Source organism: Stegostoma tigrinum, chromosome 1 (genome assembly GCF_030684315.1).
Source record: "Stegostoma tigrinum isolate sSteTig4 chromosome 1, sSteTig4.hap1, whole genome shotgun sequence".
Lineage (NCBI taxonomy): Eukaryota > Metazoa > Chordata > Chondrichthyes > Orectolobiformes > Stegostomatidae > Stegostoma > Stegostoma tigrinum.
Genome location: NC_081354.1, coordinates 30,352,698 through 30,366,413, shown reverse-complemented (window position 1 = coordinate 30,366,413; position 13,716 = coordinate 30,352,698). Strand labels below are relative to the sequence as shown.

Below are 13,716 nucleotides of genomic sequence, written 5' to 3'. Positions count from 1 at the left end.
ACTTTAGTAAAACATAGATAGGAGCAAGTGAACATCAGAGAAATTCAGGAGAACATTAAAGGTACCTAGTACAAAAAGGATAGGGTGTGGTAATAGCAGTAAAGAGAAAGGTCCAAGAGTAGTTTTCTTCAGGAAAATACTTTTCCTGTTTTTGTTTCAGATTTTCAGCATTGATGATAGCTGCTTTCTAATTTCTAAAGTTTGTCTTTGTACAACTGCTTTTCAATAAACTTAGAGTAACTGTCCTCATTATTCTTTGTAAATTATAATTATTTTAATACAGCAAGGGAGGAGGAGTAATTGAAGATGGTTATTACAAATAACTAACACAGGAACAATGGATTGTATGGCCATCTTCTGGTCTGTATCATTTCCTGATTCTATTTCTTGTCCCTTACTTTCAGATACTTGACCTGAATTGGTAGAATGTAAATGTTACTGATAGAGTCACAAAACCTACATTGGGATTAGCTCATTATGATACATTGTATCGCTGTGAAGATAAAAGCATTCAATAGTAACACAATTCAGGTAATGACACTAAAAGGCATCATTGTGAGTTCATACATAAGATACATTTCAATGTATTGGATAAACTTAAATAGGCTGCTGTACTACCAAATACTTAGCAATAAGAATGAGAGTACTTTTTCACAAATGGGAATGAACTAGTGAACGAGATACAACAGAAAGCCATTTACAAGATGAATACACTAAATCTCCATCAGTAACAATGGCAGAAGTGCATTTTCTTTACATTCCATCTATTCAGGTTGAGTGTCTGATAGTGAGGGCAAGAAATAGAATCAGAAAGTGATACGGAACAGAAGTTGTCCATTCAATTAATTGTATCCATATCTGTGCTATGCTAGGTATTGGGGGGGGGGGGGACTAATTCTAATTACTCCCACTCCCCTGCTCTTGTGCCTCATACACCTGCAAATCCCTCCCCTTCTGCTATTTATATAATTCCATTTTCAAATGATTGAATTGCAGTTAATAAAGCCTAGGACATCTGTACTTTGTGCCCCTATTAATAAAGTATATAGAGCAAGAAGGTTATGTTAAAATGGTATAGGAAGCTGATTCAGACTCAATTGAGAGTTGCAAAGGTCTAGGTACTGAATTTTAGAAAGGATGCTAAGGCATTTGAGAGTGTGGAATGGACTTTTGAGTGATTCTTGGGCTCAGGAACATCAGTTTGGAAAATAGATCGGAGAAGTTAGGACTGTTTTCCTTGGTAAAAAAGAGTGGGAGAAAAGATTTGATAGCTTTCAAAAATCTTGAATCTGGAGCAGATAGGGAGGATTGAGAAAGAGTGGGCAGTAATTTAAAGTATTTGCAAAAAGAAAACAAAAGCAATATTAGAAATGCAGTAAGTGGTTAAGATCTGGAATGCACTACTAGAAAGTATGCTGGAGACTAGTTTAAATGAAACCTTCAAAAGGGAATTAGACTACTTTCTGAAAAGAGTTATAGGGGAGGCAGGAGAATTAATTAAATGAATTGCTCATTCAGAGAGCCACTTAGGCATGATAGGCTGAATGGCCTCCCTCTGCACAGTAATGATCCTATGATTCTGCAACATCAACTCACTCTGCAATTAACTAACTTGATTGAGTTGTTCAAACATGATTGGTTTTTCAAATACCAAAACCAGCTTATTTATTATCACTTTTATAAGTGCAAACTTGTTAGTTTGCTGTCACTAAACACTTCCCAGTTAGGCTAACTGGCCTACGATTGCCAGGCTTGTTTGTTACTTTTGCTTTAAAATAAGATGTTAGAGTCCCAGCTGGTTTTATTACTGGACAAATCAGATGCTGGACTAAAATCTGGCTTGATGGATCATATTTTGATTTCTGGTTTTAACAAATTAATATCTTGCTGAAATATAAGCATACAGTGCTGCAGATTTTACTTTAGTTAATTAACTTGTTTTATTGTTAAAGAACCTACAGTAAAAGCATAATTCCATTAATCCCAAAACATTCTTTTATAACTTTGGGGGAAAAAACAACAGCTTTTGTATAGTACTGAAAACACACTCCCAATGCAATACCCCAAAATACAACAGAATTATTCTTTCTAACATTTCAGTGAGTTTAAATCATTTGGAAATTTGACACATAGATGATAAATACATGCAACTTCTTCCTGAACTCTTTTTCCCGAGGTGGGGGGTAGTTGAAGAGGGCATAGGTTTAATGTGGGAGGGGAAAAATTTAAAAGGGATCTAAAGGTCAACTTTTTCACGCAGTGTGTGGTGCATGAATGGAATGAGCTGCCAGCAGCGGTGGAAGCTGTTACAATTACAACATTTAAAAGGCAACTGGATGGGTATATGAATTGGAAGGGTTTAAAGGGATATGGGCCAAATCCTGGCAAATGGGACTAGATTTATTTAGGATATCTGATCAGCATGGACGTGTTGGACTGAAGGGTCTGTTTCTGTACTGTATATCTCTATTCGGCTGCTTTGGGAAGCGAGAAATGCAATTGCTTCGCCACTTGCGAAGATCTTTGCATCCTCGCTCTCCACTGGAGTTGTACCTGAGGACTGGAGAGAGGCAAATGTAATTCCTCTCTTCAAGAAAGGAAATAGGGAAATCCCCGGCAATTATAGACCGGTAAGTCTCACGTCTGTCGTCTGCAAGGCGTTAGAAAGGATTCTGAGGGATAAGATTTATGACCATCTGGAAGAGCATGGCTTGATCAAATACAGTCAACACGGCTTTGTGAGGGGTAGGTCATGCCTTACAAACCTTATCGAGTTTTTTGAGGATGTGACTAGAAAGGTTGATGAGGGTCGAGCTGTGGATGTGGTGTATATGGACTTCAGTAAGGCATTTGATAAGGTTCCCCATGGTAGGCTCATTCAGAAGGTCAGGAGGAATGGGATACAGGGGAACTTAGCTGCTTGGATACAGAATTGGCTGGCCAAAAGAAGACAGCGAGTGGTAGTAGAAGGAAAATATTCTGCCTGGAAGTCAGTGGTGAGTGGAGTTCCACAGGGCTCTGTCCTTGGGCCTCTACTGTTTGTAATTTTTATTAATGACTTGGACGAGGGAATTGAAGGATGGGTCAGCAAGTTTGCAGACGACACAAAGGTCGGAGGTGTCGTTGACAGTGTAGAGGGCTGTTGTAGGCTGCAGCGGGACATTGACAGGATGCAGAGATGGGCTGAGAGGTGGCAGATGGAATTCAACCTGGATAAATGCGAGGTGATGCATTTTGGAAGGTCGAATTTGAAAGCTGAGTACAGGATTAAGGATAGGATTCTTGGCAGCGTGGAGGAACAGAGGGATCTTGGTGTGCAGATACACAGATCCCTTAAAATAGCCACCCAAGTGGACAGGGTTGTTAAGAAAGCATATGGTGTTTTGGCTTTCATTAACAGGGGGATTGAGTTTAAGAGTCGTGAGATCTTGTTGCAGCTCTATAAAACTTTGGTTAGACCGCACTTGGAATACTGCGTCTAGTTCTAGGCGCCCTATTATAGGAAAGATGTGGATGCTTTGGAGAGGGTTCAGAGGAGGTTTACCAGGATGCTGCCTGGACTGGAGGGCTTATCTTATGAAGAGAGGTTGACTGAGCTCGGTCTCTTTTCATTGGAGAAAAGGAGGAGGAGAGGGGACCTAATTGAGGTATACAAGATAATGAGAGGCATAGATAGAGTTGATAGCCAGAGACTATTTCCCAGGGCAGAAATGGCTAGCACGAGGGGTCATAGTTTTAAGCTGGTTGGTGGAAAGTATAGAGGGGATGTCAGAGGCAGGTTCTTTACGCAGAGAGTTGTGAGAGCATGGAATGCGTTGCCAGCAGCAGTTGTGGAAGCAAGGTCATTGGGGTCATTTAAGAGACTGCTGGACATGTATATGGTCACAGAAATTTGAGGGTGCTTACATGAGGATCAATGGTCGGCACAACACTGTGGGCTGAAGGGCCTGTTCTGTGCTGTACTGTTCTATGTTCTATGTTCTATGTTCTATTACTCTATGACTGTACTCAACTTTATCTCTTCAGGGTTTTATCCTAACACTTCTGATCTGTGACTAACATTAACACTTCACTCTAAGGTAATCTTGTTTATCAGAGCCTTCTTTGTCTCAGGAGCACTGTCTATCCAGTCATCTTCAGCCAAGAAACTTTATTTAGAAAATAACCGTACCTCTGTAAGCCATGAATGTTTCCCTTAAGGTTTCTTAAAAGTCCTAGAAATCTTTAATAAAATTTAATGATCTGTTATTTACCCTGCTGTGCTGCAAGACAATCTAACGTAAACAAAAATCAAATAATGCACGAAAAGACACAATAATTCTAAATCTAGGCCTCAAAAAACTGTTTTGGAAGAGAGGCTATGGAAATATTTACATGGTAATTATTAACTTCAGGCATACAGAAAATCCATGTTACTAACTGAAAAACAAAAATGCAAACTTGCAAGAAATGATGTGAAAACATATGTAAATATCTCTGTTTGCATCAAAAGAAAAATTTTCAATCCTCCTGTCATTTGACATCACTTCCAGATACAAGGAGGACAAGAATGCCCAGGCACTAAACTAACTGACAGTTAGTTTGATTCCTGCATCACCAGGAAAACTGTGCTTAATATTTACCCTTGCCTAAAGCGTAGTGACCCTCAGGCTAAGCCACCTCCAGTCATCTTGCCCTAATGAGAGAGCAGTCCTGGTATGTGAATAGGAAGGGTTTGTTAATTTGCTACAGGAGGGTCAGAAGACTATAACTAGGCATTCTGTAATTTTCATTCCGAATACTATTATGTACATTTTTTTTGTTTTGTATCTTTGAAAGAGGTAATTAGAAGTAAAGAAGGACCTTTTGAGGAAAGAATTTGATTAGATCTCATTTTCTTTCTTTATCAGATGTTGCTGATTGCCCATTTTTGCACCACAGCATTTTATGAATATTATGATGTAATGTTGTTTGCTTTTGCCTGCTTTTGCACCGGTACAGTCCTTACCAGTTCAGTTGTGATTTGTGTTTAAATATTAAATTTGAGTTATTTAGTTCTTCTCTCTCCCCTTTCTAGCCACCCAGGACTTACATTGTTTGGCAACCCATCTGTTCCTCCTGAGGGTTCATTTGTCTCTGGCAGACTGATGTCCCCCAGCCTTGTCCAGCAGACTGAGACTCCCCATCCAAGATTCACTCGTCTTCTTCACAGCCACTTGTCACCTTGCTCCTTCTCCCACCACAGGGTGTTCCCCTTCAGCACTAGTGAGCCTATCAGCAGCAAACATGAAAGGAGCAACTCCTTTCAAAAGATATCAGGCCATGGAGAGTGGTATTAGGGCGGCACGGTGGCTCAGTGGTTAGCACTGCAGCCTCACAACGCCAGGGACCCAGGTTTGATTCCAGCCTCGGGTAACTGTCTGTGTGGAGTTTTCACATTCTCCCTGTGTCTGCCTGGGTTTCCTCTGGGTGCTCCGGTTTCCTCCCATAGTCCAAAGATGTGCAGTTTAAGTGGCTTGGCCATGCTAAATTGCCCATAATGTTCAGGGGTGTGTGGGTTATAGGGGAATGGGTCTGGGTGGGATGCTTCAAGGGGCGGTGTGGACTTGTTGGGCGAAGGGCCTGTTTCCACACTGTAGGGAATCTACTCTAATCTAATCTAATTGTATCAGAGATAATAAGAACTGCAGATGCTGGAGAGTCCGAGATAACAAGGTGTGGAGCTGGATGGACACAGCAGGCCAAGCAGCATCTTAGGAGCAGGAAAGCTGATGTTATGGGCCGAGACCCTTCATCAGAAATGGGGGAGGGGAAGAGGGTTCTGAAAAAAATAGGGAGAGAGAGGCAGACGGATCGAAGATGGATAGAGGAGAAGATAGGTGGAGAGGAGACAGACCAGTCAAGGAGGCGGGGATGGAGCCAATAAACCATTCTTTGGATGACATGTCCATCCTGGGCCTCCTGCAGCGCCACAACGATGCCACCCGAAGGTTGCAGGAACAGCAGCTCCTATTCCGCTTGGGGACCCTGAAGCCCAATTGTGTCAATATGGATTTCACAAGCTTCAAAATCTCCCCTCCCCCTACTGCATCCCAAAACCAGCCCAGGTCATCATCAATTCCCTAACCTGTTCTTCTTCTCACCTATCCCCTCCTCTCACCTCAAGCTGCACCCCCATTTCCTACCTGCCAACCTCATCCTGCCCCCTTGACCTATCCACCCTCCCTACCTCCCCACCTACACTCACCATTACTGGCTCCATCCCCGCTTCTTTAACTTGTCTGTCTCCACTCCACCTTTCTTCTCCTCTATCCATCTTTGTTCCACCTCCCCCTCTCTCCCTATTTATTTCAGAACCCTCTTCCCCTCCCCCATTTCTGATGAAAGGTCTCAGCTCAAAACGTCAGTTTTCCTGCTCCTAAGATGCTGCTTGGCCTGTTGTGTTCATCCAGCTCCACAGCTTGTTTTCCATGGAGACTGGTAACTTTTTTTCTAATTGGTTTCCCCTGTTGACTTCCAGAGCAATTCGACCAGTTTTAAGAGCAATTTTACCAATTGACCCTATGCATTTTGGAGAGCTGGACACTGCTATACAATTCAGATTTACAACATGTTGGCATCTTCCACAGTCTTTTTAGTTGGTGCCTGACCAGAATTATTGAGTATTACTTTTTCACAACTTTCCATTGTGAGATTTACGCTCACATAATTTGCACTGTTAGGTGATTACCATAGCTACAAGGCTGCATACTAAATTCCATGAAAGAGTGACAAAGAAATTTTTGAGGGCATTTGGAACTTGAGTGACAAAAATGTATTCTGGATGTTTATGTGTAAATGCAGCAAAATCTATGCTAGTCAATCTTTAATAGTGTTGTACATTTAGAATCTAGTCCTATTTGCAATGGACTCAGTTGGTACATGTAGTTGGGACAAGTCTGCAAATGTTGGATTACTCAAAAGCAATCTTTCTGCAGTGCAGGTTAATAAACTAGGAAATGTAAAAGTGAAGCACCATCATTGTTGAGATTTCACAATTACAGTTTGTCAAGTTTTCGTAAGTAGTTTGATCATTCAGTTTCCTCCCACTGTCCAAAGATGTACAGATTTGGTGGATTTGCCATGCTAAATTGCCCTGTGGTTTCCAGGGATGTGCAGGTTAGGTGGATTAACCATGGTAAAAGTGGGTTTATGGGGATAGGGTGGGATGCTGCTTCAGGGGTGTGCAAACTGGATGGGTCAAATGGCCTCGTTTGACACTGTGGGGATTCTATGATTCTACAAGTGTGTGTATAGTATAAAATGCATAATATCATCAAGTTGAAACAAAAGTATGCCATAAAATATATTTTTAATAGATGTGGCTGCAAATTTCCTGTGATATTATTGAATAGATATGAATGGAGACAGAATTTGTAAACATCCAGGGTACCTTTTGGTGCTGTTATGATGCCAAAAACAGGACTAATATCATGTTTGTACATCAGTGTCCCATAAATCTGTCTCCGAAATAGCATGTTCATTCACTAGGTTACAATGTTGTCTACGTAAACGGACTCTAATGATGTCTAATATTACAACCACATATAATGATCATGAGAGGGAATTTATATCCCTGCTGTCCCAAAGATAACAGAGTAAATGCGGACTAAATTCCAATGTGACTTTGGAGTAAGCAAAGTAATCCAAATAATACTTCTGTTCAAATTTATAACTGAATCTTTTGAAGTCTTAAGATGCACGCACGAGTTTGACGTTAGTCCAACGCCAAATAGTCTCCCCTCGATGCTAAATTGTTTCTTTCAGATTAATAAAAACAAATGTACCTTGAGGGGTCGAATTGTCTGAGATATCTCAGAAGTTTCTGAATAAAATTTCTATCGTGTTTATTGTTGACGCGTGCTGTTGTCTGAGGTGAGTATCGAGGATTAAGCCATACCTGTGTTAAACAAAATGATTTTAGAAAAGGTGACCTCATGGACCTTTATTGAGTTTTGATGAACGTTTCTGTGCTCACGATTAAGCATTACAGAGAAAATGATCAATGATTAAAACTCATCAATTCAGTAAAACTTGGGCAATGCTGTATGATTCTATGACTTATCGGTGACAACTGCTCCACTTTAACAGCTTCTTCGTTTCTATGGCTACCGAGCTGAAGCCAATCACGGCAGGAGAATGCCCGACACGTGGTGGGGCCTGGAAACCCGGATGCTTTCAACATGGCGGTGTGCTGAGGCAATTGGTTTTACTGATGTCTTATTTCTCCTGGAGAACGGCGGAGTTTCCGCCAAAGTGACGAGGCGGGATGTCTTCCCGGACTATGGGCGTCGGTGGCACCGGGGAGCAGAGCTACGAGACGCCTTACACCCTGGAGGATGCGAGTCCGGAAAGTGAGGGTGACACGGAGTCAACGTCGTCCGCGGCGCTCACCGCCGACACGGACTCGTGCTCCTCGCTGTAAGTTCGTCGTTGAAGCGCGGCGGGCGCTGGCTGCACGTCGGCCGGAGCGTGACAATACTGTCAAAGTGCAGGAAAATAGACTGGTGTCTGAGGTGGAGATCGACAAAAATCTTTTTACAAGCATCGGCAGATGCTAGATGCAAGTTTCCAACGTAGTTTTGCTACTTTACAGTAGCATTGCTGCATTTTATAGCAACATGATGTTCAGGAGATTTGGCATAACTATGATAAATATTTGTCTGGGGATTTTGCTAGATTACAGAATCACCGGACGTAGCAAATTATATTCGCTGATTTCAGTAGTAATATCTTATTTAGAAAAGTAGATGCTCAATGCGAATGCTGTTTGTCATGAATATCGTACGTCTTGCGTCCTGATGCAATACTTGTTCTTGGTGGTAACTTAATAGCCGAATTTTCAAATGGAAGGTGTTAGCAAGTTCCTGTTACTGCAAAATATACAGCTTTAACGGCGGTTTAATGATACAGGTTTTGTTAGAAAAATATTTAGAAAATTTGGTACAAATTTGTAATCAGTCTGCAATGCACAAATACACAATTTGCTGAACGGTTTGCATCGCCAACCAGTAGTCTGATTAAAAATGGGTACTTTATGTTTAATTTCCCATGAGTATTAAATGGCCTCCTATGCTGTTAGTTTTAATGGGTAAAAGGTCAGATTTAGTTAACAGCTGAACAGTGCATCTAATGCTGATGATCAACTAACAGATAATTTGTGGTTCTCGCTTTCAAAAGCACAGCTTAGTTTTAGACTTGAATGAGGCTGACTTCAATGCAGTGCGACTGTAATTGTGCAAAGTAAACTAAATGTATTGGTTCAGGGATAAAATGACAGAAGTGGAAGATGATATTGTAATTTTGAACTTGTGATAGTGAATCAGTTTATACTAGTGATACTCAATGAACAGGAACCACAATGTCCAGTGTTTTATCCGATGCTAAATTTATCATAAACAGAACTTGTGAGGAGACTCTAGCTTTCTGTGCCAGAAATACAAAGACTGATTTGACAAGAATGACCAGACCCAAGTGATGTGTTGAATAGTAAATCGCAAGTACAAGGCATTTCTGTTCTGGAAACACCACTAAACCTGAGGGAAAGACTTACTGCCTGGACATGCAAAGACCTACTCAAAAGAGCTAAGCACAGAATGGCACTCATCAAGGACAGTGAAGCTGTTAGTTTTTATTGGAAGGAGAACTTTGAGGGTCTCTTCAATTGAAACTCAGTTCTTGGAAATCTCCACCAAAATACTGAAGAATGACAGATAAGCATTCTTGGCATGAATACGTGATGTGATGTTCCCTCACATGGCATTTTCAGAATGAAGGAGATAGCTTTTGCCTATGTTTGGTGGCCAGGGCTAAATTCAAAAAATGAGAAGTTGGGAATATATGCTATTTGTGCAAAAGTTTGCAAACTACCTCCACTAACACCATTACGCCCATGCAGAATTAATATTTACTGTACCAGATCTCTTTTGAAGGGGGAATGTTTTTCACTGGTTGAACGTTCATACTAAATGGAGTGAAGTAGCCGTCATGAAGATGACATCTTTGGAGAAAACGGTTGAAAGATTGGGGGAGAGCTTTGCGGTATTTGGTATCCAGAACAACTTGGTAGTGATGATGGTCCACAATTTATATCATGAGAGTTTGTGTTATCTAAAGCAGAGTGGAATTCAGCATATCAGATCACCCCCTTTTACAGCCAGCCACAAATGGTTGGCAGAAAGGTTTGTTCAATGAAACATGTCTTAACGGTAACTTGAGAACAAGGATCACTATCTAAAAGACTTAGTCAGTTTTTGTTAACACACTGGAACGTGGCCTACTCGATGACAGAGTTCTTTACCATTGGTCATGGTAAAGCATCATTTGACAAAAGCAGTTGGTTTGCTGAAATCACGCATGACAAAAGACGTTGGAAAATCAGAACCTGTTGTTTCCTGTCAACAATGAGAGAACAAGGCCAAATGCTGTTTCTTTCAAAATAAGTCAAAAAGTGTTGGCAAAGAAATAAACACTGGCAAGAAGTGTATACCAACTATCACTGTAGTATAGACTGGACTGGTTGCTTACACTTGAAGGGACCTCAAAGTAAAAGAGCCATAGGAGGTAGTGACCATAATATGATAAGTTTTAATCTGCAGTTTGAGAGGAAGAAGGGAGAATCGGAAGTGTCAGTATTGCAGTTGAATAAAGGGAACTATGGAGCTCTGAGGGAGGACCTGGCCAAACTTCAATAGTACAGTATCCTAGCAGGGATGACAGTGGAACAACAATGGCAGGTATTTCTGGATATAATGCAGAAGGTGCAGGATCAGCTCATTCCAAAGAGGAAGAAAGATCAAAAGGGGAGACAGGGGCAGCCGTGGCTGACAAGGGAAGTTAAGGAATGTATAAAGATAAAAGAGAAGTATAACATAGCAAAGATGAGCAGGAAGCCAGAGGACTGGGAACCTTTTAAAGAGCAACAGCGGATAACTAAAAAAGCAATACGCAGAGAAAAAATGAGGTATGAAGGAAAACTGACCAAAAAAAAGGAGGATAGTAAAAGCTTTTTTAGGTATGTGAAAAGAAAAAAAAGGTTAAGACTAAAATTGGGCCCTTGAAGTCAGAAACGGGTGAATTTATCATGGGGAACAGGGAAATGGCAGATGAATTGAATAGGTACTTTGTATCTTTCTTCACTAGGGAAGACACAAGCAATCTCCCAGATGCAATAGTGGCTGAAGGACCTAAGTTAATGGACGAACTGAAGGGAATTTATATTAGGCAGGAAATGGTGTTGGATAGACTGTTACGGCCGAAGGCAGATAAATCCCCGGGACCTGATGGTCTGCATCCCAGGGTACTTAAGGACGTAGCTCTAGAAATCGTGGACACATTGGTAATCATTTTTCAAGGTTCTATAGATTCAGGATCAGTTCCTGCGGACTGGAGGGTGGCTAATGTTGTCCCACTTTTCAAGAAAGGAGGGAGAGAGAAAACAGGAAATTATAGACCAGTTAGCCTGACGTCTGTGGTGGGAAAGATGCTGGAATCAATTATAAAAGATGAAATTGCGACTCATTTGGGTGGCAGTAACAGGATAAGTCACAGTCAGCATGGATTTACAAAGGGGAAATTGTGCTTGACTAATCTTCTGGAATTTTTTGAGGATGTATCTATGAAGGTGGACAAGGGAGAACCAGTGGATGTAGTGTACCTGGACTTTCAGAAAGCCTTTGATAAAGTCCCGCATAGGTGATTGGTGAGAAAAATTAGGTCATATGGTATTGGGGGCAAAATACTGAGTTGGATTGAAAATTGGCTGGCTGACAGGAAGCAAAGAGTAGTGATAAATGGGTCCCTTTTGGAATGGCAGGCGGTGACCAGTGGGGTACCACAAGGTTCGGTGTTGGGACCGCAGCTGTTTCCGATATATATTTAATGATATAGACGAAGGCATTAAAAGTAATATTAGCAAATTTGCTGATAACACAAAGCTGGGTGGCAGTGTGAAATGTGAGGAGGAAGTTATGAAAATACAGGTTGACTTGGACAGGCTAGGTGAGTGGACGGAAGCATGGCAGATGCAGTTTAATGTGGATAAATGTGTGGTTATGCACTTTGGTGGCAAGAACAAGAAGGCAGATTACCTAACTTGACTCCATCAAGATAGTAAAGGGGAAGTACAATGGGATCTAGGTGTTCTGGTACATCAGTCAATGAAAGCAAGCATTCAGGTACAGCAGGCAGTGAAGAAGGCTGATAGCATGCTGGCCTTCATCACAAGAGGAATTGAGTATAGGAGCGAAGAGGTCCTTCTGCAGCTGTACAGGGCCCTGGTGAGACCGCGTCTGGAGTATTGTGTGCAGTTTTGGTCTCCAAATTTGAGGAAGGACATTCTTGCTATTGAGGGAGTGCAGCGTAGGTTCACAAGATCAATTCCCGGAATGGCAGGACTATCGTATATTGAAAGATTGGAGCGACTGGACTTGTATACCCTTGAGTTTAGAAGGATGAGAGGGGATCTGATTGAGACGTATAAGATTATTAAAGGATTGGACACTCTGGAGGCAGGAAGCATGTTTCTCCTGATGGGTGATCCAGACACAGAGGACACAGTTTAAAAATAAGGGGTCAGCCATTTAGAACAGAGTTGAGGAAAAACCTCTTCACCCAGAGAGTGGTGGATGTATGGAATGCTCAGCCCCAGAAGGCAGTGGAGGCCAACTCTCTGGATACTTTCAAGAAAGAGATGGCTAGAGCTCTTAAAGATAGTGAAATCAAGGGTTATGGGGATAAGGCAGGAACAGGATACTGATTGTGGATGATCAGCCATGATCATAATGAATGGTGGTGCTGGCTCAAAGGGCCGAATGGCCTACTCCTTCACCTATTGTCTATTGTCTATATCTTCGCAACACCCTCTCAAGTTTAACAATGTTCTTCCACTAGAAAGGCAGCCAAAATTGCTGAGGCTACTTTTGGAATACCACATACAATGTCCAGTACGTGACATCCCTAACTCATACTCAAATGTTCTGACCAATGAAAGCAAGCACATCAAACCTCTTCTTCAGCACCGTGCCTACCTACGACTCCTCTTTCAAGGAACAATGTACCTGCACCCTTAGATCTCTCTGTTCAGCAACAGTTCCAGGGTCATACCATTAATTGTACAAGTCCTGACCTGGTTTCCCTTACCAAAATGCAACACCTCACATTTATTTAAATCAACCTCCCTCTGCCACTCTTGAGCCCATTTGCCCATCTGATCATCCATTGTACTCTAAAATAATCTCCTTCACTGTCCACTACACCATCTATTTTGGTGTCATCTGCAAACTTAGAAACCATACCTCCTGTATTCACATTCAGATCATTTGCAGAAATGACAAAAAGCAGTTGACCCAGCACTGATCCTTCTGGCATGTCACAGGCCTCCAGTCTGAAAAGTAACCTTCTGCCACCACCTACTGTCAAGCCAATTTTGTACTGAATTGTCTAGATTCCCCTGGACCCATGTGATCTAACCAGTCTACCATGTGGAACCTTGTTGAATGCTTTGCTGAAATCTATATAGATGAGGTAATTCACGAGTGACTATTTGCTAAAGTTCATAGAATTGAAAGAGAATTGTTGACTTGGATAAGAAATTGGCTGAGTGTTAGTAGACAGAAGGGATATTTGATTTACTTTGATTTGCCTGATAATAACAAAGGGCTGGACGAAGACAATATGTTTGGCACTATCTGTGGAGAG

General features: G+C 41.5%; 1 protein-coding gene across 2 annotated transcripts in view; it reads left to right on the top strand.

Annotated features, from left to right (window-relative positions):
- intu (inturned planar cell polarity protein) overlaps positions 1–13,716 on the top strand; it is a 139,877-nt gene that overhangs the window by 4,188 nt on the left and 121,973 nt on the right. Inside the window, exon 2 of one of the 2 annotated variants that reach the window (XM_048536370.1) lies at positions 8,110–8,439. The exons of the other annotated variant lie outside the window; for it this stretch is intronic. Within the exon in view, the coding sequence (XP_048392327.1) occupies positions 8,288–8,439 (152 nt within the window). The 5' untranslated portion in view covers positions 8,110–8,287. The remainder of the gene's footprint in view (positions 1–8,109; positions 8,440–13,716) is intronic. 2 annotated transcript variants of the gene reach the window in all.